At 43.4% G+C, this 26,265-nt stretch overlaps 1 protein-coding gene across 3 annotated transcripts; it reads left to right on the top strand.

Annotated features, from left to right (window-relative positions):
- The first annotated feature begins 3,080 nt into the window (after positions 1-3,080).
- Positions 3,081-7,170, top strand: LOC147894184 (BAT2 domain protein). 3 transcript variants are annotated; one of them, XM_087384811.1, is made up of 10 exons: positions 3,081-3,098; positions 3,447-3,804; positions 4,070-4,279; positions 4,358-4,455; positions 4,785-4,878; positions 4,999-5,208; positions 5,310-5,566; positions 5,723-5,813; positions 6,425-6,629; positions 6,719-7,170. In XM_087384811.1, exons 2-10 carry the CDS (start codon positions 3,658-3,660, stop codon positions 6,940-6,942), a joined length of 1,536 nt encoding a protein of 511 aa, XP_087240937.1. In that variant the 5' UTR covers positions 3,081-3,098; positions 3,447-3,657; the 3' UTR covers positions 6,943-7,170. The 3 variants fall into 3 exon arrangements, with proteins under 3 accessions (XP_087240937.1, XP_087240935.1, XP_087240936.1); XM_087384809.1 differs by lacking the exon at positions 3,081-3,098 and adding an exon at positions 3,278-3,325; XM_087384810.1 differs by lacking the exon at positions 3,081-3,098 and adding an exon at positions 3,286-3,304.
- Positions 7,171-26,265: the final 19,095 nt, after the last annotated feature.

The raw sequence follows: 26,265 nt of genomic DNA, 5'->3' as shown, positions 1-26,265 counted from the left end.
AATATCCCATTTGGAAATTCAAATATTCCATGTGGGATATTGATTCACTCTGATTGACAATATCTTGCATCAACAACGGCTATGTCATGTAAGCAATTATGAGTATGCAGTAGGTGACTGCTTATTTGATACAATGGCATATTTGATGCATGGACCCATGTCATCTAAAGGACTTCACGCTGCATCAGTTGAGAGCTTTGTGTCATCTTTGCATATTAATGATAACAAAGCAATAGATTTCTTGCGAACATATGTACCTTTGGATTGCATATATGAACAACATGGGGTGTTTACTCATAATTAATCATTTGCACAAATGAACATTTCAATAATCAATGGGGGTTTGCGTGGTGATCATTTTGCTATTTTTTGTATTTCCAATATTCTTCAAGAATTTGTATTTCTAAGCTTCTTCAAGAAATAATATATGTGTGATCATTTGTAAACAAGAAGGTATACTTATTGCAAGGTAATTATCTTGCTATATTTTTATTTCTAAGCTTCTTCAAGAAACAATATATGTGTGGTCATTCGTAAACAAGAAGGTGTACTTGCAATTTGGAGAGAAATATTTATATGTTAGATCCATTGCAAATTTTATATGAGGATACTCCTGAGCATGCTCCTCATTTTGAACCAATTATTAAGGTAAGTGAGAGTGCTCTCAGTGGAAGCAGAACGGAAGAGGGAGAGAGAGAAACAGAGAGCCACACAAGTTTTTGGTGTGTGCAGAACACCCTAATCTCCTTTTTCATTCATTTATATATGTGTTTGAGTATTGTACATAACTGGGGTAAAGACACAGTGACCTTTAACCCCCACAACCTCCCACTTAAAGGACAATGTGCCTTTAAGAGAGAACAACCAGTGAGCATACTATCCAATGCCCATCAATACACGACAATACTCAAACTACTGACTAGGTAGACTCTTCATTAGCATATCTGCAGGGTTATCATCTGTATGAACCTTGATAAGTTCTATGCGCCTGTCCTCAAGTACCTCCCTGATGAAATGGTACCTGACCTCAATGTGTTTGGTCTTTGCATGAAAGATCGGATTCCGTGCTAGCTGAATATACTCATGGAATCACTATGCAATGTCAGTACACCTGTATGAATCCCCAAATCTCCCATTAGCCGATCAAGCCATATAGCCTCCTTGCAACCCTCTGTGGCTACAACATACTCAGCCTCTTTGGTAGACAAAGCAATGCACTTCTGTACACGAGATATCCATGACACTGCACCAACTGTAAAGGCGAACACATAACCAGAAGTGGATCTCCTACTATCCACATGCTCTGCATAGTCTGAATCTGTGTACCCAATACATGCATGTCTCCTCTACCAAAGCAGATGCACATCTCCTTGGTACCCTTCATGTACCTCATGATGCACTTAACTACCTCCCAATGCCTCTTTCCTAGATTAGCCATATACCGGCTAACAACTCCCACTGCAAATGCAATGTCTGGTCTAGTAGCTATTATAGCATATCTAAGACTCCCAACCGCTGATGCATAAGGAACCTTGGCCATCATGGCCCTCTCCTCATCTAATTTGGGACTATCTGTATGACTCAATTTCACATATGGAGGCAATGGAGTACTCATTGCCTTCCCCCCCTCCATATTGAAATACTGCAATACTTTTGTAACATAATCCTTCTGTGAAAGCCAAAGGAGCTTCCTACTCCAATCACGCGTGATGCGCATACCAAGAATATGACCTACAAGTCCCAAATCCTTCATCTCAAAGGCCTTATGCAACTTGGCCTTTAATGCATCTAGCTCATAGGTATTCTTGCTAGCCAATAGCATATCATCCACATATAGTGCCAGGAGTATCAAGCTATTATCCTTGTCCCTTTTAGTGTAGAGGTAGTGATCAATTTCACTCCTTCTAAAACCTTGGGACCGAATGAAAGCATCAAACTTCTGATACCATTCTCTATGTGCTTGCTTAAGACCATAGAGACTCTTCTTCAGCTTGCAAACTAAATGCTCTTTGCCTTTTCTTCAAAGCCTTCCGGCTGCACCATGTAAATTTCCTCATGCAGATGCCCATGCAAGAAAGCTGTCTTGACATCCATCTACATAAGCTCCATACCCTCTGCTGCCACTAGTCCAAGCATGCATTTAAGTGTGGCCATCTTCACAACCGGAGAGAATATCTCATCAAAGTCCACACCCTTCTCTTGCTTGAACCCTTTAGCAACCTTAGTCAAGTCTAACCATGGGAGCACATCAAAAGCAACAAGAATCCCAGCACGTTCTTTGTGTGGCTTGGTTAAAGACACCTACCTAGGATATGATTTGCCATATTGCATGGCCAGTCTTCTTGGTATTTTGATGTTGTTCTTGATGTGGTTAGTGTTATTGGTCTTGCGCTTGATTATTATTGTGCTTTATGATTCATTCAATTGATCGTTAACAACTAACATAATTAGCAGCTAAAGTACAAGTGAGGGGACTAGTACAAGGGATTCGAATTAATGCAAAGACACTAATTGAGATCTCACAAAGTGCATGGAATGTGGCCACCACGAGCCCACTTTGTATTCCATAGATGGTGTAAATCTCATATTATACGCAAGGAAAAAAACCATAAAATATTTTCGAATAAAGTAGCTAGATCACAACTTTCCTATTACACAGAATCTAGTGCTTATGCGCACTTGTGCTCTCTTGTTTTGAAAGGATGCTTTAGGTAGTAAAGGAAAGCTTATAAATGGGTATTGAGACTCGCTTATAAATGGGTATTGAGACTTGAGAGAACGAGTTTAAGTGGGGTGTAATGTCATGGCCAAAGGGACACAGGGAGTGTAAACTTGTGGAGTAATGAATGTAAGAAGTCAAAAGCTAGAGCTTTGTATTTAGGTTGTTTTTCAAGCTTTGTAAACTTGTGGAGTAATGAATGTAAGAAGTCAAAAGCTGGAGCTTTGTATTTAGGTTGTTTTTCAAGCTTTGAGACAAAAATCTTTTGTCTTCCAACTAGAGGGTGCTTCCCCATATTCTGCCACATTAGGAAGGAGGAGTTTTTGTTTTGTGGTTTTGAGGAAGAAAAGCCTAAAAGAAATGTGTTGTATGAACAAAGGTATTTGGGATGACTACCACGAGGTCAATGTTTAATAAAGAATTGGAAAAACGACTTCCAACTTTGAATAAGAAGTGATTATGCCGGGAAGGATTTGTGTGCTCCATATTGTTAGTTGTTTCTGTTCAGATTGTTACGTGTAAGCACTTGCAAATTTACTTCTCTTTTGATGGGCATGATGCACCTTGATTCTGTCAATTGCTCCTGTAATTTGCCGATCTGTAGCGGTGATTTTGCTTTTTTCCGACTGTGATTTCTGCTGAGATTGTTGCATTGTGGCAGTGGAGATCTGATGTTTTGCTGTCTCCCCACTTGAAGATCTCTGCTTACGGGACGATCTGGCTGCAGAGAAGTGGGAATTCGTGACTGCGAGCTGATTTTGTTTCCTTAGATCTTGATCTTGACGTGCTTCCATCCCTGTGCCTCTGGCTGCACCTGGGCATCTGTTGCTCCGGTCGGTTATGTAGGTTGCATTCGATCTGCGGGAGTCCCCGGCGGTTGTCCTAAGAGGCCGGTTTTCTCCATCTTCAGAGGGAGATCGAATTTTGCGTCTTGAGCCATGGGGGACTCTCCGCCTCCTTCATCTAACCAAGCTTCGCAGGCCCCATCTGGATGGGGTTGGGGTGGTTGGCGCACGTCTGCCTTTTCTGTTCTTTCCGATCTGCAGAAAGCTGCAGCTGAAGCGGCGGAGGAGATTTCCAAAAACGTGAGATTGCTACTCTGCCCCTGAGGTCCTTCTCCATCTTGAAAATATGCGTATGAAGTCAGTCACTTCAAAGAGGTTGTATTTCCGTGTTCAAAACGTGCATATGAAGTTATGTGCAGTCAAAAAGCTGGTTCCCCCATCTCACCTTGAAATTCTTCCTAAAGTGTTCTCAGAATTTTAATTGACTCCGGCAAAGCGATATAGACTACAGACCTTCTGAATAAATGGAGGGTCGAGTTCATAAAAAGGTTTCTCCTGTTTTCAGGCTGTTGCAGCTGCCAAAGATGCAGCCAAAAGTGCAGCTGAACTTCAAAATAGTGTGGCGGATTCCCTGAAGTCACAGGCAGAGGAGAGCACCGAAGATGCCCAGTCTGTTGATGATACCGTGTTGGAACCCGATTTCCCCCAAGATAAGCTGCGAAGGGCTGCGTTGCAAAAGCTGGAAGGAGCTGGTCAAGATTCTGTTTTGGGGCATGTGTGTATTTTGTTACCCTTGTTAGCACGCACTTACTGGGTGAACAAATCAACAATGTCTAATTTGGCTCTATAACAGGGTTTGAAAGTCATAGATTCATCCGTTGAGAATTTGGCATCAGGAGCATGGCAGGCTTTTGGAAATGCCTGGAAGGGAAGCAGGAATTTCGTCCAAAAGTATGTTTCATTTTGCTCTAAAGTTGTATTGCTAGTTTTTTTCACAAATGCATGAGTACGAATAGGCAGTGATCAAGCATGTTCGTGTGATACACAGCACGCAACTCTCTCTCTCTCTCTCGCTCATTCTCATATGGTATAGGGTCACTTCATCTCCCTATAGGCGCTGTGGTCACCCATGCTATGTGCAGTGGCCAGCGAATGTCCTTTACAAGGAGGCTGTTTCGTCATGTACTATTTGGTCAAGATAGCCATCTTCGCATTCATGTCAAGCATAAACAAAGAATCATAAATCATTATGACTAAAAGGTGTGATGCATTTTGTCCAGCTTAGAACATTCAGCTGAGAATCTTGTGGAAAGTCTCCAAAAGCAAACTAGTTTCGCTTCCAAGGCTGGAACGCTTGCTCCAAGTCTCTTAGAGGTATGATTAAATCCAATGTGCTACGTTGACAATGCCATTTGTTTTAGGCGCTTGCATACATGCATATATGTTGATATGTAACGCATGTGCCTAACTGCCACTTTGCCAATTTCATGAAAGGGAGGGAAGGCAATCACAGCTAAGGGCCTTGAGGTTCTTGAGTATGTCGGTAGAGAGGCCATAGATCTCATTGCTTCAGAAGCTGGAATTGAGGTTGAAGAGGATTCAAAGCAGACCGATCATGACGTGGTTGAAGAAGATGAACGGTTCATGGAGGACATAAGTTTTGACCGCTGCTTTTACATATACGGAGGTCCAGAGCAATTGGAGGTTTGTGGTTAGCGGATCTATTGCGCCCGTAACTTTACTTACACGAGGAAGGCAATGGATGGTAGTATTCACTCTGCTGAAATTTTCATGTCCATGTGTAGGAGCTAGAGGCTTTGTCAAATCATCATACGCTTTTGTGCAACCGAGCCAAAGCAAAAATGCCTAGCGAACAGAAAACTTCCTTTGAGTTAGTCCTCAAGCAGCTGCAACAAATTTTAGCTTTGGGAGCAGATGTATCTGAAAAGACAGCAGAAGTTGATAAGGGTAAGCGAATTGAGCCAGGATCAGTTGGAGATGGAAATGAATTGAAGGTTCTCCGTGAATCTGGTGTAACTAAAGCCGCAGAAATGGCTACAGGGTATGCCACTTGTCCTAGTGCTCAACTTTTCTGTTGTGCATTGGCTGCTTTTTTATGTCATGATGGTCTCTTGGAATGTCTGATATTGACAAGGATTAGAATTGCTCATCATTGGAGGAACTTGTTGTTGTTGGTTGTTTGTGGTGACTTCTGCAGCTTTACAGTAGCGCTTGGTGGGTTAGCCATGGCTGAAATAGTACTCAAAACAACAGATCGTCTTGAGGCCATTAGAGCCGAGGGAGTTCATGTAAGGGTCTTTACATTTCTCTAAAATCATCATCTCAACCTTCAAGCCAAAAGCATAGAAAAGTCACAATGAAATCCTAATTTTTGGATGGCTTATCATAGAGACTTGTATCAATATTTTTCACTCAAACTTCAGGTAGCAAACAAGGCAAGCGGAGCGAATCTCATCCACATATTTTTTGCAGTGCTCAACTGTTTAAATTGATCAAAAGCTGAGTGGATATTAAAATATGGGAAAGCCTGCTTCTAGTCCAGCCTAAGTTCTGGCAATGCCTTTTGCCCCAAAATATAGCTTGGTTCAAAATCATTCAATGCATGCCTCTCACGCCATGCAATGTGATGTAACAAAATAGAAAGCGCATATGTGGCTGATGGCAGTTGTTCTAGAAACTAGTAATTCTTGCTAGTCTCATGTTTTGTTCCCACTTTACATCTCATTTACCATCATCATGGCTGTTTTGAGTGGGGCAATCTTTCTTTACTTGTTGTCGAATGCTGTGGTCTTCTCTTCTTTCTCTCTTGTGACCTGGCATACATCAAATTTTTGGCATGTCAAGGTTAAAAGGAATAAGGCATCCTAGGTCTTGAGCTAAAAACTTGGTGGTTCGACAGAGACTTTCTGAACTCTGTGCCTCCTGCATTTCACAATTGCTGAATTTGGGCAAGTCAGTGCTGGCGTCTAGTTCTGAGCAAGGAGATGAGAGCACAGACACTGTTATCTGGCCGAAAGATTGCATCGAAATAGCAAGAATCATCAGGGCCCAAACTCAGGCCATGGCTGGTGACATTGATGCAGTTTCTGATAGTTTTATCACTGGTATGTTTGAAAATCCGTCATGTCAGGATTCATCCATATTGAGGTGCTGGTAGATGGACATTGAACATCAAAGTAATGTGTCTGTGCAGGGATTGCAGATGTGACTGCAGCATTCCAGGCTGCTATAACCGTACACAAGGAAGGTGATCAGGATGATGTCAGACATGAATTGATGAAGGAGAGTTCCATTGAGAAGAAGGCCCATGCTTTGAGCAGTGATCTGGAAAATGATGGTAGTATGGCCATTGAGAAATTGCAGGATGGGCTTCAACACCTTGTCTTTGTTGTCTTGTCCACATCACTCAAGAATTGAGGACCTGAATTCTAGCAAGCAACCATGAAAATGCTCGATGCAAAACTCTGCTGCTTTTTGAAACAAATTCAGCTGTATGCTTAGAATAAGCATGTGTAAATATTTTCATCTGCTGCTGCCAGCAGTTGTACAGTCCATTTTAAGAGTTGTGAATCACAACTAATTTCGCAAGTATCTGTTGAGCTTGATTGTATGCATGCACCTGCGTTGCCCATTCATTTTAATGTGAATATGAAGCAACCGGTTTTCAGTGCAAGGTAAAGTTAGCCACTGTACCCCCTTTGTGTGTGTGTGTGTGTGTGGTGGTGGGGGGGGGGGGGGGTTTATATATGGACTGGTTCATTCTTCAAATAGAATTTTAGATTTTAGATTTTAGTGATGGTAAAGAATAGTGTCTAATGCCACATTACAAAACATTGTGATTGTAAGCCTATTGACAGGTTTTGAGAAATTTGATGTTATTTTGGAGCCTTTGCTTGGTCTAATATGAAGTCTTGAGCTTCTTGATTTTCTCTTTCTTCTGTTTTTGTTTTTCTTATTATGCCAGAATGGATATATTTGGGAGTTTGATGAAGGTATATACATGTTTATTTATACGTATAACTTGGCCTAAGGTTAAACCTATCCCAAAAGGCCTTTAATTTTCAATGGAGAAAATCCAACGATTTCTTACGTTAAAGATGCAAATAGCCAAATTAAGCTAAGGAATAACTTCATGCTAAGGTGGAGATAGCTCGATTAAGCGAAGGTCAAAAGGGATAACTTAATGCCAAGGGAAGATCTGAACTCAAGATATCTTCTGCCCACTCATTAGGTCTTTTCACTAGGCTACTTGAGATGTTATGAAATAATTATTTCCAAACTATGGTCCTCATAAATGAGGAAATGGGTCTCTTCACACCCCACTTCAGCTTACAGCTCTAGAAAGTAGAGTTCATGATATGGAGGGTAATGGAAAGCAAGAAGTAACCATGAAGCAATACAAAAATGTAATGCATCTCCCTCGACACCACAATTGGTTTTGAAGTGCAAGACATGGTCACGACTCAAGTGAAATCTATGAAGCAAGAGATGATAGGTGATGAAAGTGAACAAAGTTGATCCTTACAAGTGAAAGAGCAAGTATCTAGGATAAATAATAGAATGATCTTATGTGTTGGGCATTTGAAAGATGGATGGCTTCATGATGATGAAGAGAAAGACAGACACAATATAATCATATGCCTTAAGAAGGAAATACCGCAAGTGGAATGGGATGAGAATGATATATGCAATATCTATCAAACTGGCACTCAAGCACAAGTCCACTTCAAAGGTAGGGCAGCAATTAAGATCTTGAGACAAAACACGTAAGCTGAAGGGCAAAAAGATTTGGATATTTGAGGAGCTCACTCCAACCCAGCTCAAACAAAGAAATAGTGAACTCACAAAATAAATGAAGCACGCAAAGAAGGCAAATGGGCGGTTTATCGAGATGGACGAGCATTGATTAGGGATTTCAAATCTAGATCCAAAGACCCTCAATCTTAAACTGATGTTATAAAGGTCACCTTATGATAGTACTAGTATGTAGTTATGCTTTATAATAACTCGGGAGGAGCCGAGCCTTATGCACTCTCCCATTCTTTGGTTTTCTTGATGTAGTCAGCCAATTTTTGAGGTTGTACTTTGTCTCATAGACCTCTGCAGACGTTAGTAGATCTTTCTTTTTTTCTCTCTCCCTCTCCGTCCCCTCCTCCCTTTCTAGTCTCCTTATCCCCTCTGGCCTTCCTCTACCCCTACTCTCATGTTTCTACTCATTGATGCATTTTCGAATTCTTTTCAAATGGGGGATCTATTGGATTAAGTTTAGTCCCAAGTGGTTACTTTTGATGGGCTACCTTTTGTGTCACTATGCATGCCTTTGATTTTCTTAGAACACTTCATATCTAAAAGCTCTTGGTACTTTGTGTGCCCTAATTTTTGGCATATTGGTTTGTGTTTGTGTGTGTGCAATGGGTTGTGGGTGGTTCATCTATGTATTGAGAGATTGTTTGACATTATGTGGGTGGGATGAGGATTCTCATGTTTAAAGTTGGCTAGTTAAGTTTCTTAGTAGGCTAGTTTGGTGTGGTTAGCTAGTTGGTGCTAACTAGTTTGGTGTGGTTAAGTAGTTGGTGTTAATCATTGGGTTAGATGGTTATCATCATGGTCAAGTATTACGCTTATAGATCTCCTATTGTTCATAGGTGTTTTTCATGAAATCAGAGCTGTCCTTTGATTTAAATTTGGATCCTGAAATTATCGATCTTGGGAAAAACTCCCTGGTTCTAGTCCTCTGGAACATTTTGATGTCGAAATATTTTCCTGACTTTTCATCCGTAGGGACGATATTTTTAAGATTTGATTCTTCTCATATGAGAAGATCGTAACCCTTATTTATTCCTAAAAAAGGATGTTTTCTTAATTTATATAATCACAAATCATGATTTAGGGTTTTGATGTAAGATGTTGGTTGCAAGATATATTGTGGATTGATGAATATGCTATGCACAAGGGTGGAACCAAAGGATCTTCTACTAGGGGGATGGCTTCAATTGGCCACTACATCAATAGAGTGGCTCAGCACATATTGATCTTCCATCGGCAATTATCACCAGATGGAAAGTTAAATATTATGAAGTTTAGGGAGACTTAAAGCAATGGTTGAAGGTAACACCTTCAAAAACCACCCCTTCATGACGGCATCATTGGGTGGCATAGACATCTTCGCGGCCATGACCCTCATCCTTGTGTACATCTCCGAGATACTTTCACCAAGCTTCATGGTTGGACAACTCTTGGACAACTCATGGTATTTGCACACCCGAGGCCTCGCAGTAAATAGCCAGGGCTCCCCTAATTTTGTCCAAACTCACTATGGTGCCCTCTACGTAAAAGGCCATATCATCTGCAAACTCAGATTCTAGTAGCTCCTCCTCCTGCCTGATTGGGAGCCTCAACCCTGTGAGGCCACCACCTATGATCTCAAGTAATAGCCCAGAGCCTTCGCCACGAACAAGAAGAGGAAGGGTGCGAATGGGAAGCCCTGGTGGACCGAGCGAGAGAGAGAAAGGCATCGCTCGTGTGTTCTCCGATAAGCATCTGACTAGAGCTCCCCCCATAAAGCGTAGAAACTCCTCTGACCCATCTGTCTAAGAAACCCAATCTCTGCATAGTACCCTCCAGGAAGGACCGCTCCACCCTGTCATAGGCCTTCTCAAAGTCCAAGAGAAGGATGGCTAGTAGCTATGACTCCTACTTGGACCAATCCACTACCTCCCAGAACATGGATGATGTCAATAAGATGGGGTTGTAACTGCAAGCTCAAGACCTTGGCGAGGATCTTGTATGCAGTATCAAGCAGAGTGATCGATCTCCATTGCTGGATGTCTGACCTATCTCCTCCTTTCAGGATAAAACAAATCCACCCTTTGCGCAGGGATTGAGGGAGGTAGACCGTGTCAAATATCTCCTGGTAAGCTAGTTGGAAAGGGGTGGAAATAATGTCCCAGAAGTTTTGGAAGCAGGCCGGAGTCAAGCCATCCTCGTCGGGACACATCTAGGTCGAGAGAGCCTTGAGGGCTTCCCAGAGCTTCCCATCCGTGAAAGGCTCCTCCAATCTGCTGCATAAATCCTACGACACTATTGTCGGAACGTGATCCCAAACTACCTCTCGGGCCACAAGACCAACTAGCATCATCCTCTAAATCTGAAAGAGCTGGCTGTAAAAACCTGTGGTTAGATCTAAAATCTCATGCGTGTCAGTGTGCATGATGCCCTGCGGATCACGGAGACGTTGCAGCTACGTGCCTGCCGATCGGGGACCAGTGGTTTGAAAAAACTGCTTCGTCATCCTATCCCCTTGCTATACCCACTGAGAATGATAGAAGAATTCAGCCAACCGAATCTCCGTGTTCTGAAGCTCAAGGCGAGTGCTCTCGAACCTATCGCTAAGCCACTCCTGCTCCCTGACCCGCTCTATGGAGGCGAGGTCTCTCCTCAAAGCCCGCTCGCACTCCTGAAGAGGACTCCTCTGCCTAAGGGCATGAGCATGCAACTCCTCTTTGCTCCTCTGGATTGCAACGGCCACCCATGTGTGGAAGAGGAGAGCACACACAAAGGAATAAGGAGACACCAAAAGTGGTGGAGCAAAAGCTACTCTAGCTTATTCCTCTATCATATATATATGAGTATACATGGGCACTGTACAAGTGGGTGGGCACACTGCCCTTTACCCCAACAACCTCCCACTTAAAGGCAGTGTGCCTTTAAGGGAGTATAGTACACATATAATACAATCAGCCATAGGCTGAAAAACAAGATGACCAGACCGTCATCCTATGCCCATCGGCACTTTACAATGTGCAAAGTGCATAGAGGATAAGCTGCTAGCAGACATCAGGTTTGCAAGATAGAAAATGACAAGCTGCAGATGCCTGTCAACCAAGATCTCATGCCAGATCTCACTGGGAGAGTGAACTCTCACCACCACGTGCTCCTGTGCTAAGTCCATAGCACCTGAACTGTCACTGTGTAAAGAAAATGTCTCTGTACCACCTGTGACCATAAGCACATGCCCTACAATAGACCTCTGCTGGTCTACCCAACCTGCATCACCTGCATGCTGCTCTTGGAAGCATAAGGACCTGATGTCCACAACCGCTTCCCTACTGCCAAAATCTACCATAATCATGCTACCAACTCCCACTGCAACGGAAGCAAGACGGAAGCAAGAACTGGAAGTGTAGCCCCAATGGCAAACATGTGAAAACCAAGTCTCAACACGTCATGGATGCATGAAGTACTATGGCTGCCATATCAACCATAACTTGCTGCTCAACTGATCTGTGATCGTCAAACCTACTGTGTTTCAAGTATGGAGCCAATACAGGCAATGGAGTACTCAGTAAATTCCCCCTCTCCATACTGAAACAACCAAGTATCTGAGAAACATCATCAAGACCATGCAGCTCCCACTGCAAAGCATCCCTGTCCATAAGGAACCATATGGCAAGTAACCTCAGAAGGATAGCGACCTCCTGAATACTGAGACCATAACCTGTCTCACTGCGCATCACATCCTGAGCTCTCATAACGGTATCAAACCTATGAAGCCAAGCTCGAGGGGATTGCTTCTGGCCATGGAGGCACTTACGAAGTAAACATATCAATGATTCCTGCCCATGCGCAATATGACCCGAGTCAATAACTGCAGAAACCACATCTGTCCTGGCATAACCAGCCAATGGATCATACCGGGCATCATTAGCCAAGGTGTCCTCCTCACCATGCATAGCCTCATCCTCATCTGCAAGAGACACAACTGGTATCAGAGCCCGAGTGATCTAGCTGAGCGTGCGTGAATGCTGGAAGCTCAGCAGCTCTGTGGGAGGAAGGAGAAGCTCTGTGGGAAGCTTTGTGGGTGACTTTACTTGCATCCGAGTGTGCAGAGACCTTGGAGGAACCTTTGGAAAAGTCACTTTGCTTTGCGAAGTGGTTTTGAGAGCCTGTTAAGAGCTTTCAAAGAAAAAGTCGTTTTTTGAGCTTTTCCCTGTTCCGTTCGATGACAGAGACTCCATATTGACTTGTAGAGGCAACTATTGCTTGCTTTTGGTGTCCACTTCACTTCAGGAGCTTGGAAACACCTTCATTCTTGAATCTGGGATCATTTCATTGGATTTCTGACTCACTGTGTCAGTTCCTGCGTTTTTTGCCCGGGTGTTGGAACTCAAGTTTGGAGCAACCATTTGCAGATTTGTCAGTTCCGGTGGACTCAGGAGGTCCTAAAACTTCTATGTTGCTCATCATTCGCACTCCGGTGGAGTTTACAGATAAACGTTTTGCAGTCCGTGTGTTGGACCCAGTGATTGAGACCACGGTTTCCAAAACCGTCTGTCCCATTGCGTTCCGGACGCCCAAAAACCCCTACCTATCAGTTCTTGCGCGATTCGGTGAAGGATTTCCAGAGTTATAAATCTCTGTGTATTCGATTTCGTCTCTCTGTTATGCATTTTTCATACTAAGGTTTTGAAACCTTAGATTTATGCCACATGGCAGTGGATAAGTGTTGACTCCCATTTCTCACTCATCGGTTGGGATTTTGGAGTTCTGGCAGAAGAGAGATATTTGCAGATTTTCTTGCCGAGTCCGATTATGCAATGGCGCCCATGTTTGGAAGCATCTCAGGTTCTATTTTCAGTAGCGCTCATTACCGTGGGACTATGATTTTTTGAGCATACCTTATGCAGATCACTCTGGTTGCAGTTTGAGCAGTGTGCGCTCATTCATGGTATGCATTGGGTTGCAATGGATGATTTATAGGCCATTTGGATGCATTGCGGTCCTTGTTGGATGCGCTGATAGGCCCAAATTGCCTTGTGGGATGCTATTTTTATGGACGCTTTGCACATGGATGCTATTTTAAGCTGAGGGACAGCTTTGACACATTGCAGGTGATGCACTGATAGTGCTATGCTCTCTTGGATGAGATATTATTGATGCATATGCCAGTGGACGGTGTTTATGCTTGAGTCATTTGGCACTTATTGGCATTTTCTTTTGGGCCATATTTGCTCATATGGATGCATAGTATATGCACATGAGTCAGATGCATCTTTTGATGCTTTGAGCTTTGAGTTTTTTGTGATATTTCAGTCTATTGTGGCATACACATTTGGGTGCACCTAGTATTTGGTGTGATTCTCTCTTGCAGGCACTAACATTTGGGATTTTGTTTCATTTGCATCATGGCATTCTCTTCCACGTCTGAAAAGGAGTTTTTCAGCATTAAAAAGTTTGATGGGACAAACTTTTCTTTGTGGAAAGAACAAATAAGGGATGTGCTTATTCAAAAGAAGCAGATTAAACCCTTGGCAGGGATTGAAGCTAAGCCTGCAAATATGTCTGAGGATGATTGGAATGAGTTGGATGCATTAGCAAAGTCTACTATTAGACTTCATCTTGCAGAGTCAGTTTATTTCACAGTAGTAAATGAGCAGACTACGGAAGATTTGTGGAAGAAACTGTGTGCCACTTATGAGAAGGAAACTGCCTCTAATAAAGTTTACCTCATGAAGAGGTTGTTTGAGGTTCAGATGAAGGAAGGGGTCTCCATTGCTTCTCACTTCAGGCTGAGAAAATGAATTTTGATGCGGAGACTAAGGCAATATTTCTCTTATGTTCATTGCCATCCTCATGGGATACCTTCCGTACAGCTGTCAGTAACTCTGCACCTGGTGGAGTACTGAAATTTGATGATGTTGTGGGTAGCTTGTTGGCCGAGGAGATTAGATGGAAGTCTATGGATGGCAACAAGCAGGATGCAGCCTTAAATGTGCAAAGGGGCAGATCACAGTTCAGGGGGAAGTCCCAAGAAAGAGGGAAGTCTCGTAGCAAATCCAAGGCACGGAACATTGAGTGTTACCATTGTGGCAAGAAGGGCCATATGAAAAAGGATTGCTACAAGCTGAAAAGAGAGCAAAAGGATAAGAAAAAGACTGCAAATTGGGGTGTGCAAATCAAAAGGAAGAGAGTCCAAGGGAGGACAAAGGAAAAGTGAAGATCGAGGAGATCAATGTAGTCACACATGATAGTGACAATGATGTTCTCTTCATGTCTACTTTATCTGCAGAGTTGCTTACCACTTCAGATGATGCATATTCCCAGGATTGGATTTTGGATTCTGGTGCTTCATTCCATGTTACTCCCCATAGGGAATGGTTCTCTACTTATGATAGTGGAAAGACAGGTTGTGTGCATCTTGGAAATGACTATGCATGTCACATAGTGGGAGCAGGTGACATAAAGTTTTCTTTTGCAAATGGGTCTGCATTTGTTTTGAAACATGTGAGACATGTGCCTAAGTTGACCAAGAGTCTTATTTCAGTGGGTCAGCTAGATGATGCTGGTTTTCACACCACTTTTGGCTTTCAAAGTTGGAAAATTCAAAAGGGTTCTATGCTTTTGGCTAGGGGTGCCAAGTGTGGGACTTTGTATCCCTTACATGTATCAGGGGTATTTGATCATGTTGTTGCAATGACCGAGCAGCCAAGCACTTCTTTGTGGCATTGCAGGTTGGGGCACATGAGCCAGAATGGAATGAAACTCTTATGTCGTTTGGGTTATGTACCGCATTTGAGTTTCTCTGATTTTGAATTTTGTGAGCATTGTCTCTATGGGAAGCAGACTAAATCAGCCCATAAAAGAAGGGGAAAGAAAGAGTTTGAAATGCTTGATTTGGTGCATTCAGACGTATGTGGTCCCATGCCTACCGGTCATTAGGCGGGGCTGAATACTATGTGACATTCACTGATGATGCAACTAGGAAAGTGTGGGCTTATGCTATAGCTCGGAAGAGTGATGTGTTCCAGGTATTTCAAAAATGGCTGGCCTTGGTTGAGAATCAGTCAGGTAGAACGCTTAAATGCCTACGGACTGACAATGGTGGAGAGTATCTCTCTCATGACTTTCAGCATTTCTGTGATACTCGTGGGATTAAGAGGGAGCTTACATCCCCTCGTACTCCAGAGCAAAATCCAGTTGCAGAAAAGATGAACCGTACCATTCAAGAAAGGTTGCAATGCATGCTTTCTGATGCAAGTCTTTCTGGTGGTTTTTGGGCTGAGGCAATGAAGACTGCAGTGCATGTGATCAATAGATCACCTGGTAAGAGTTTTGATGGTGGTATTCCTGAAGAGGCATGGAGTGGAAAGAAGCCCTCTTACTCTCATTTGCGTATATTTAGGTGTGAGGCATATGCACATGTGCCAAAAGAGCTTCGAAAGAAGCTAGATCCTAAGTCTAGGAAATGCATCTTTCTGGGTTATGGTGAAAGTGGAGAGATGGGCTATCGTCTCTGGGATCCAGAAGCAAAGAAGATCATACGCAGCCATGATGTGGTCTTCAATGAGAAGAAGATGCATAAGGCACCCATGAGGGATGTGGAAATGAGGAGAATCACATCCAGGATGTGAATCCACCTGCATATGTTGATAGACAGCAAGCTGTCCATGCACCAAATGTGCAAGAAATGGTACCACCAAGTACTCCCACAGGTATACAATCAAGGGTAGATGATGGATCATCTATTGGTGGAAATGATGAGCCAAATGTGGCTGATATGCAAATGGGACAGCAAGCTGAAATGCCCTTGAGAAGATCATCTAGAGTGTCTAGACCGCCTGATAGGTTTGTTCCAGGGGTAGACTATGTGATGCTTACTGATTGCTGAGCCTTCTTGCTACAAAGAAGCTATGATGCGTGAGGATCAACGCAAGTGGGAGTATGCTATGCAATCAGAGATGAGTTCACTTATGAAGAATAAGACTTGGGACTTGGTTTCTTTGCCACATGGAAAGAAAGCATTGCCATGTAAATGGGTCTACAAGATGAAGGTCACAGGTGATGATGTGCCTAGGTACAAGGCCCGTTTTGTTGCTAAAGGGTTCAAGCAAGAGAAGGGTGTGGACTTTGATGAGATATTCTCTCCGGTTGTGAAATTTACATGGTGCAGCTGGAAGGCTTTGAAGAAAAGGGCAAAGAGCATTTAGTTTGCAAGCTGAAGAAGAGTCTCTATGGTCTTAAGCAAGCGCCTAGAGAATGGTATCAGAAGTTTGATGCTTTCATTCGGTCCCAGGGTTTTAGAAGGAGTGAAATTGATCACTGCCTCTACACTAAAAGAGCTAAGGATAATAGCCTGTTAATCTTGGCACTATATGTGGATGATATGCTATTGGCTAGCAAGAATACTTATGAGCTAGATGCATTAAAGGCCAAGTTGCATGAGGCCTTTGATATGAAGGATTTAGGACTTGCAGGTCATATTCTTGGTATGCGCATCACGCGTGATCGGAGTAGGAAACTCCTTTGGCTTTCACAAAAAGAGTATGTTACAAAAGTATTGCAGCGTTTCAATATGGAGGGGGGGAAGGCAGTGAGTACTCCATTGCCTCCATATGTGAAACTGAGTCATACAGATAGTCCCAAATCAGATGAGGAGAGGGCCATGATGGCCAAGGTTCCTTATGCATCAGCAGTTGGGAGTCTTATGTATGCTATGATAGCTACTAGACCAGACATTGCATTTGCAGTGGGAGTTGTTAGCCGGTATATGGCTAATCCAGGAAAGAGGCATTGGGAGGCAGTTAAGTGCATCATGAGGTACATGAAGGGTACCAAGGAGATGTGCATCTGCTTTGGTAAAGGAGACATGCGTGTACTTGGGTACACAGATTCAGACTATGCAGGGCATGTGGATAGTAGGAGATCCACTTCTGGTTATGTGTTCACCTTTGCAGGTGGTGCAGTGTCGTGGATGTCTCGTGCACAGAAGTGCATTGCTTTGTCTACCACAGAGGCTGAGTATGTTGCAGCCACAGAGGGTTGCAAGGAGGCTATATGGCTTGATCGGCTAGTACCGACATTGCATAGTGATTCCATGAGTGCTATTCAGCTAGCACGGAATCCGGTCTTTCATGCAAAGACCAAACACATTGAGGTCAGGTACCATTTCATCAGGGAGGTACTTGAGGACAAGCGCATAGAGCTTGTCAAGGTTCATACAGATGATAACCCTGTAGATATGCTGACGAAGAGTCTACCTAGTCAGCGGTTTGAGTATTATCGTGTATTGATGGGCATTGGATAGTATGCTCACTGGTTGTTCTCCCTTAAAGGCACATTGTCCTTTAAGTGGGAGGTTGTGGGGGTTAAAGGTCACTGTGCCTTTACCCCGGTTATGTACAATACTCAAACACATATATAAATGAATGAAAAAGAAGATTAGGGTGGTTCTGCACCCACCAAAACTTGTGTGGCTCTCTGTCTCTCTCTCTCCCTCTTCCGTTCTTGCTTCCGTTGAGAGCACTCTCACCATGAAGCCCATCCCTTGCATGGTGTCATCTCTGAGTACTCCCAAATCCCTGCTATGACCTGCTGAATCTCCTCATCCTGCAGGAGGTCCTCTAGAATGCTTGTTGGGGTAAAGGGCAGTGTGCCCACCCACTTGTACAGTGCCCATGTATACTCATATATATATGATAGAGGAATAAGCTGGAGTAGCTTTTGCTCCACCACTTTTGGTGTCTCCTCTTATCCTTTGTGTGTGCTCTCCTCTCCCACAACTGGTATCAGAGCCCACAGCGTTCGATCTACGAGGAGCTCGATGAGAGGAGAACGGGCACTGCTTCGAGAGATCTACCGGGAGCTTTGGAGAGCTCGATTCCCTCATTCACAGGGAGATTTTGGGTAGACATCATCCAGATCTGTTTGCTCTACAATGCAGCTACAAGAATCACTTTGGGTTATCTTCCAGCGCTCCAATGCTCCAGCAACCTGCAGAACCCATCCATGGGCATTGTTGGCTGGACGATAGAGCTTCAGAGCTCAGAGGCAACTTGGCTCATGAGCACTATCTTTGTTGATGTGCTGCTACTGCGCAGGAGCTCAAAGATGCGGTCGTTGGTGGCTACGTAGTTTTTATTGTAGGCTGCTGCTTTTACTGTAGAGAGAAGGAGAAGCTCAAGGGAGCTTCTACAGTGTGGGAAAGGGCTCTTCTCTTGGTGAAAGGGCTAAATCTAGTCACGTTACCAGTTTTGGAGTGAAGAAGCTTCTTACAGAAAGCTACAAAGTGTGTCGTGGAGGTAATGGGAGCTCACTGTGAGCTCATACGTGATTGCAAGCAGCAGTTTTTTACCAGGATCTACTCTTTGGCGAAGGCTATTGAGGCCATAAGCCTCAAACTTGAGCAAGAGGGAGGAAATCAAGCGTATGTGCTAGGCGCCTTTGCTAGGTTGCAGAGTCCTCCGATTGCGATTCCGTCAAGGCCAAGCTTACTCAAAAAATTACAATTGTGCTACGTATCACCTCACATCGAGATTTCCTCCCGACAGATTTGGGTCTTTTTTTGGCGCCATAGCCATTCTTGGCACTTGCAGGTTCCAGTCTTGGCATAGTTCTTTGCCATTGTCTCTAGCTCATCTGGGAGCTGTTGGGGAGCCTCTGGATTGCATGTTTGATGCAGTTGGATAGTTGGATGCCTGGGGGATTGCCAGTGATTGCATTTGTGCTCTTGGAGCTGAGGACACGCTGATCTTGAGGCATTTGCAGGACATTTTACGTGTTTTTTACGGGATTTGCACAGTGGAGTTTTGGCATTTTTGTGCTTGTGCACTGAGCAATTGGTTGCAGCCTACTGCTGAGCTGTGTGTGCTCATTTGTCCAGTGCTTTTGGGCTATTTTATCGCTGATCTGGGAGCATTCTCGGGGCTGATTTGGTTGGGCATTGTACTTGCCATTTTGTTGGTGTTGCAGTTGCCATACAGGGTGATCTGCTGCATGTATTTTGACCATTTTTGGGGCTGTTTTGCCGGAGCAGATGAGTGCTGTAAAGGGCAGCAAACATACAAGGAAGCTGCTGTTGCTGTTTTTATGACAAAACAGTCGTTTTCAGGACTGAATATCTCTTTCCTGGTGCAGAATTGCACTTTGTGCCGAACTGGAAAGTTGTAGTTCACAGAACATACTACAACTTTGCTTTTGGAAGCAAGTTGATCCGGTATAAGCTGCAGGAGTTACAGCCTCTGCAAAACCACAAAAAGTTGCAGTCTACTGTCTATTTGTGACCAATGTGCAGAAAGCTGTTTTTCAGGTGAGAATATCTGAGAATCCACAAGGATTTGGCTCTTGAGGTCAACTGATAAGTTGTAGATCTTTCTACAAGCTACAACTTTGCTGTTTACAGCTTTGGCATTCGGTCTTTCGGTGAAAAGATATCACTGTTCAAAAACAAGGACAGCGTGTTATCTTGCCCAAAGTGGATGTGATTTCTCTTGCACAACAGTAAATTACAAAAAGTGATTGGGATCTCACTTCAGTCCAAGGGCATTATTGGCATTTTGGCAAGTCACTTTGGCACATTTGGCAAGTGGTGAATGCTTGATTTTGTTGCCAAAGGATTGCACACTCGAGGTGATGCATTGGTGATGCAGTAAATGCCATTTCGATGCATTATGGATTTGCATTGGTGGATGCCGCACTGATGTTTATGGATAGTTGAGCTAGGCTCCTATTGCCATTGGTTGAGCAGGCATTGCTCATTTGGTTCAGTGCATTTCTTACTTGGATTGCCAGGCATTGGCAGGTTACTGGGCTGCATATATTCTTGTTTATGCCTCTTTATGGCTGAGTGCTTTTGAGCATTGGATCAGCCATTTTATTTGGAGACTAATTGATCTGGACAACACTATATTTTTTGTCATTTGGGTTGCCTATTGCACTATATTGCTCTTTGGTTGTGAGCTATTGTGCCACAGATATGGCATCTACAGCTGGTAGTGCCCTCTTTGATATTGAGAGGATGGATGGATCAAACTTTCAGTATTGGAAAGAGCAGATTTATGATGTGTTAGTGCAGAAGAGGCAGCATAAGCCCATTCAATATGCAAAGGTGTCAAGCCTAATAGCATTAAACAGAGTGATTGGGATGACATGGATGAGCAAGCATGCTCTATCATTCAGTCATCACTCTTGAAGTCAGTCTACTTGCAGGTACAGGATGGTGTACAGGGTGTAGACTACCATGCATATGAGTTCTATACTCATATATGCCGGATGTATGACCATGATAGTGTTATGTTACAGCATGATGGGTTGAAATGCCCTGATGTGCTGAAATACAGCCTTGATATGCACTCCAGAGGTAGATCTATTGGTAGAAACAGGTCATGTTCAAGGGGGAATTCCAAGAGCAAGTCTAGCTCTCGGACTTGTGTTAGATGTTTCTATTGTGGAAAGTATGGCCACATGAAAAAGTATTGCTGGAAATGGCTGAGAAAATACAAGAAGAAGAGCAAGGTTAAGAATGATAGGAAGAAGGAGAAGAAGCATGTTGAGCTTCAAGGCGTGGATGCTAGGGTTTCCACTGATAGTAGCAGTGATGAAGGCATTCTTTTGTCTATGTCTGACACCTCCTTCTTGGCCACTGATGTACCCATTCTCGGTGATTGGATGTTAGATCCATGTGCTTCATGTCATATGACCCCTCATAGGTCATGGTTTAGTGCATATCAGGAATGCATTGTGAAGAGTTGTTTGATGGGCATTGATCATTCTATGGATGTCTATGGTTATGGAAATATCCACCTTGTTATGCCTAGTGGCTCTATTCTTGTTCTACAGAGGGTTAGACATATACCAGGACTTGCTACGAGCAAGATCAGTACTGGACAGTTGGTTGAGGCAGGTTATCATGTCTCTTTGGGTGATCATGCATGGAAGATTGCTAGAGGCAACAATCTGGTTATGGCTAGGGGATCACGAGTTGGATTCTCTTATGCATTGCATGTATCAGGTGTCCAGGATAAGATGCTTATGATTAGTAAGCAACCATCAGTTAGTTTATGGTATACCAGACTTGGACATATGTCTACTGCAGGTATGGAAGCCCTTACAACATTGAGATACATTCCTGTTATGGATGTCTCTCAAATTTTGTCATGATTGTGAGGATGGTCAGCAGTCAGGATCCTCCTTTGTGAGGAAGACAGTCAGTGAGAGGTATGTTGAGCCATTGCAGTTGGTTCATAGTGCAGTTTGTGGGCCTATGCCTACCGTTTCACTGGGTGGCGCCTCTTACTTTGTGACATTTATTGATGCTGCTACAAAGTACATATGGGTATATCCGATTCGGCAGAAGCATGATGTATATGATACATTTCAGCGCTTCTTGGGTAATGCTAAAAATCAGTCAGGAAAAAAGCTATTGAGCTTGATGACTGATGGTGATGCAGAGTTTACCTCTTCTAGATTTCAGCATCTATGTGATACACTTGGTATCAATGGGGTGTTGACCACCCCTCATCTTTCTGCTCACGATGCCTTGGCAGAAGGCATAAATCGGATTCTATTGGACAAGATTGGTAGCATGCTACGATATGCAGGTCTTACCAAATGCTATTGGGCTGAGGCATGTAAGACAGTTGCATACTTGCTTAACAGGTCACCCAGGAGATCTCTGAATGGTAGAGTGCCATTTGACTTCTTGACAGGCAGGGCACCATGTTATGAGCATTTATGTGTGTTTGGCTGCGAGGCTTATGCTCATGGTTCCCGATCGAGGAGGTGTATCTTCCTTGGATATAGTGAGTCCAGTAGGGACTACAGGTTATGGGATTCTTCAACTAGAGAGTTGATACGCAGCCATAATGTCTATTTCAGAGAGGATGCTATGTTTAGACAGCCCAGGACTGTAGATAGCAGGAGAGTGGTGTTCCAGGAGGGTGTAAGTGCACTGATACCTCCGAATTCTTTGCAGGGGCAGCCCATATCCCTTGGAGTGGGAGGTTTTTCCCACAGTGAGTAGGTTATAAAGTTGGGACAGCCACGATTACTTCCTGATTTTGGTTAGAGACGGTCAGATGTCTCAAGTATTCCACAGGTTCATATTCCTATGGAGATTGTTGATGCATCTTCTATGGACAGTTACAGTTTACTCCCAGGATGCGGAGTGCCTCTTGCAGATGAGGATGGGGCTATGCATGGTGAGGAGGATACCTTGGCTAATGATGCCCGGTATGATCCATTGGCTGGTTATGCCAGGACAGATGTGGTTTCTGCAGTTATTGACTCGGGTCATATTGCGCATGGGCAGGAATCATTGATATGTTTGCTTCGTAAGTGCCTCCATGGCTAGAATTAATCCCCTCGAGCTTGGCTTCATAGGTTTGATACCGTTATGAGAGCTCAAGATGTGATGCGCAGTGAGACAGGTTATGGTCTCAGTATTCAGGAGATTGCTATCCTTTTGAGGTTACTTGCCATATGGTTCCTTATGGACAGGGATGCTTTGCAGTGGGAGCTACATGGTCTTGATGATGTTTGTCAGATACTTGGTTGTTTCAGTATGGAGAGGGGGAAGTTACTGAGTACTCCATTGCCTGTATTGGCTCCATACTTGAAACACAGCAGGTTTGACGATCACAGATCAGTTGAGCAGCAAGTTATGGTTGACATGGCAGCCATAGTACTTCATGCATCCATGACTGTGTTGAGACTTGGTTCTCACATGTTTGCCATTGGGGCTACACTTCCGGTTCTTGCTTCCGTTGTAGTGGGAGTTGGTAGCATGATTATGGTAGATTTTGGCAGTAGGGAAGCGGTTGTGGATATCAGGTCCTTATGCTTCCAGGAGCAGCATGCAGGGGATGCAGGTTGGGTAGACCAGCTGAGGTCTATTGTAGATCATGTGCTTATGGTCACAGGGGATACAGAGACATTTTCTTTGCACAGTGATAGTTCGGGTGCTATGGACTTAGCACAAGAGCACGTGGTGGTGAGAGTTCACTCTCCTAGTGAGATCTGGCATGAGATCTTGGTTGACAAGCATCTACAGCTTGTCATTTTCTATCCTGTAAACCTGATGTCTGCTAGCAGCTTATCCTCTATGCACTTTGCACATTGTAAAGTGCCGATGGGCATAGGATGACGGTCTGGTCATCTTGTTTTTTAGCCTATGGCTGATTGTATTATATGTGTACTATACTCCCTTAAAGGCACACTGCCTTTAAGTGGGAGGTTATTGGGGTAAAGGGCAGTGTGCCCACCCACTTGTACAATGCCCATGTATACTCATATATATATGATAGAGGAATAAGATGGAGTAGCTTTTGCTCCACCACTTTTGGTGTCTCCTCTTATCCCTTCCTGAGTGCTCCCTCTTCCCCCACAATGCCGACCCTCTTTTGGGGAAGACCTCGGTGTGGCTGATCTAAGTAAAGTACTATTGGAGAGTGGTCTGACATTGTGGTACCTGCCAGAATCTCGATAGAGCCGCCTCTGTGCAGCGCCCAGTCCCCAACGTAGAAGCGATCTAGTCTCTCAAGGAGTTCATCATGTCTCCTCTATCCGAAGGAGAAGAGGAGGCTACCAGGTATTCTACTGAAATTTGGCTCTCGCCATAGGTCTCTGCCACTGATCATGAAAATCCCAGGTGCTTCGCTCTGCTGCTGTCATCTCAGAGAAGGCGGCGCTGCCCTACTTGTCTTTCCCAAACTCTAGGTTGTTGAAGTCCCCTCCAACAATCTAGGAGTCTACATCCAGAAGACACTCTGATAGCCTCCTCCAAAAGGCTGGGTGGTATTATCTACAAACTGGGGCATACACGTTCAGGATCCCCATCCTAGACTCTCCCATCCAAACTGCCTATCCAAAGATAAGCTCACCCTGACCGTATATCTCTGAAGCCAAAGTCTGTGAGACCAAGATGCAGACTCCTTTGCTCCGTCCTACTACAAGGGACCACTCCTTGGGAGAAGGTGGTGTTGTCATCTGATGTCTGATGCTAAGAACATTTGCTCCTGAATCAAAAGGATGTCCATTGTCCACCCTACCACTGCCCCCTGCAACCCCTATTGGAGCATCAGGTACTACGATTGACTATGACCACGGTCGTGGAGTCCGTGCACGTTCCAACTCACTATGGTCCAGCTCATGAGGATGGGGAAGCAGAAAACAAGGCTCTCCTGCGAGTGGGTGCTTGTTCCAGAAAGACAGCCTTACGTGATTTTGCGGAGGTTTGGAGTGCGAGTAGTCCGTGTCTATGCAACGACGTCAATTGATTTCTCCTACGTAAGTACTGGGTTATAATTAAAAGTGTTAGTTGTGATTTGGTTATGTTGAGCACTACTCGGAATCTCATACGGTCATTGATCAACAGAGCCATAGTTTCCTGAGTGCCTATGAAGATAGGTTGCAGATGACTCTTTGTTTGAGATGTTGATAGTAGATTTGAAGATCCTTGCATTGAGTGCAAGGAGGAGCTATCAACATAGAGGATGATTATCAACAAATCCCTTTTGTCTCTATTGACATAGAGGCCCGTGGACATGATAGTGGTCATCCTAAATGTGGAGGCAAAGATATCATCATGTTCTATTTCCTTCTACTAAGAATAGCCTTTGGCAACTAACCTTGCCTTGTAATTGTCAATGGATGGGCAAATTTTCCTTTCCTTTGTAAACCCACTTTGTCCCAATAGCCTTTTTGTCTATGGGGAACTCCACCAAATCCAATGTGTTGTTCTTACGAATTTAATCCAATTTAGCGTGCATGGTGCTCATAATGCTCATTCTCTTGACCATCCTAAAAGCTCTCAGGTTCACCTGCATCACAAAATGTACTCAACCAAGTTGTGTCACCATATGGTTCATCATCTATTTCCACCTCATCTATGTCACTCCATATCACTAATAGTGGAGTAGTGTTCCTTGGCATAGATGATAACAAAGAGAGCAACCGAGTCAATTACAAAAAGTATGATGATTACCTTTTCCTAATAACTGAATGCATTATGACATTGTAGAAACTTTGTGGGGTGTGGGAAATTTAATGCCAAGGTGACATGTTTCCTATCTTTTTTTCCATTCTATTCCCACAAAAGTAGTGAGCTCTTGAGGGTAGTGATGTGGTGGGAAAAAAGATTTTGTGAAGCATTTGAGGGATGAAAATGACATTAAATCCACATTTTCACCAATATTGTGATATTTGACATGGGGAACTAGTTTTTCCCATAAAATCCCTTTTTCCACCATCACATTAGGGCTTTAGTGAATATATATGCATACATATCCTTAATAGGGTAGAATCACAATGCCACTACGTGCCCTTCCACCACCCAATGAAAAATTTGATAATGCACTAAAATATATATTGTGCAATTGGGGGGTCTCATCTCCTCATAGGTGAATGACACCCTTTAGGAACATTTTTGAATGAACTTATGTAACGATATTACTTTCCATGCTCCATGTTTATCGTTGTGTATTGTGCAATTGGAGGGTCTCATCTCCTCATAGGCGAATGACACCCTTTAGGAACATTTCTGAATGAACTTATGTAACCATATTACTTTCCATGCTCCATGTTTATTGATGTGTTAGTCAATAGATATGATTCAAAAGTGACACATTCTTGCCCTTGCAATGACTTGGTGATTACATGTCTTACAATCACCTTCATGGCATGCAAAACAAACTTACTTATACATTAAATATACTAAATTTTCCAAATATTTTTTCTTTGAATATACCACATCATTAATTTTTCAACTTAAAGATACTAAGTCATTATAAATGCTTATTATAAGTATTCTTATATGTTAAATACTTTCAAAATTTTATAAATTACAAGGAATATCAATTTCAAGATAGAGACCTACACTTTGGTAACTCCTCTTTTGCATGAGAAGAGAGTGTTGCATGCACAATAATGTGTGCTACTGGACATAACCATATAGTCTCCAAGGGATGA

The sequence above is a fragment of the Dipteris shenzhenensis genome, chromosome 14 (genome assembly GCF_047967505.1).
Source record: "Dipteris shenzhenensis isolate YYH24624 ecotype China chromosome 14, Dip_SZ_1.0, whole genome shotgun sequence".
Taxonomy (NCBI): Eukaryota; Viridiplantae; Streptophyta; class Polypodiopsida; order Gleicheniales; family Dipteridaceae; genus Dipteris; species Dipteris shenzhenensis.
The sequence above is the reverse complement of the archived record's forward strand: the minus strand, read 5'-3'. Positions and strand labels throughout refer to the sequence as shown.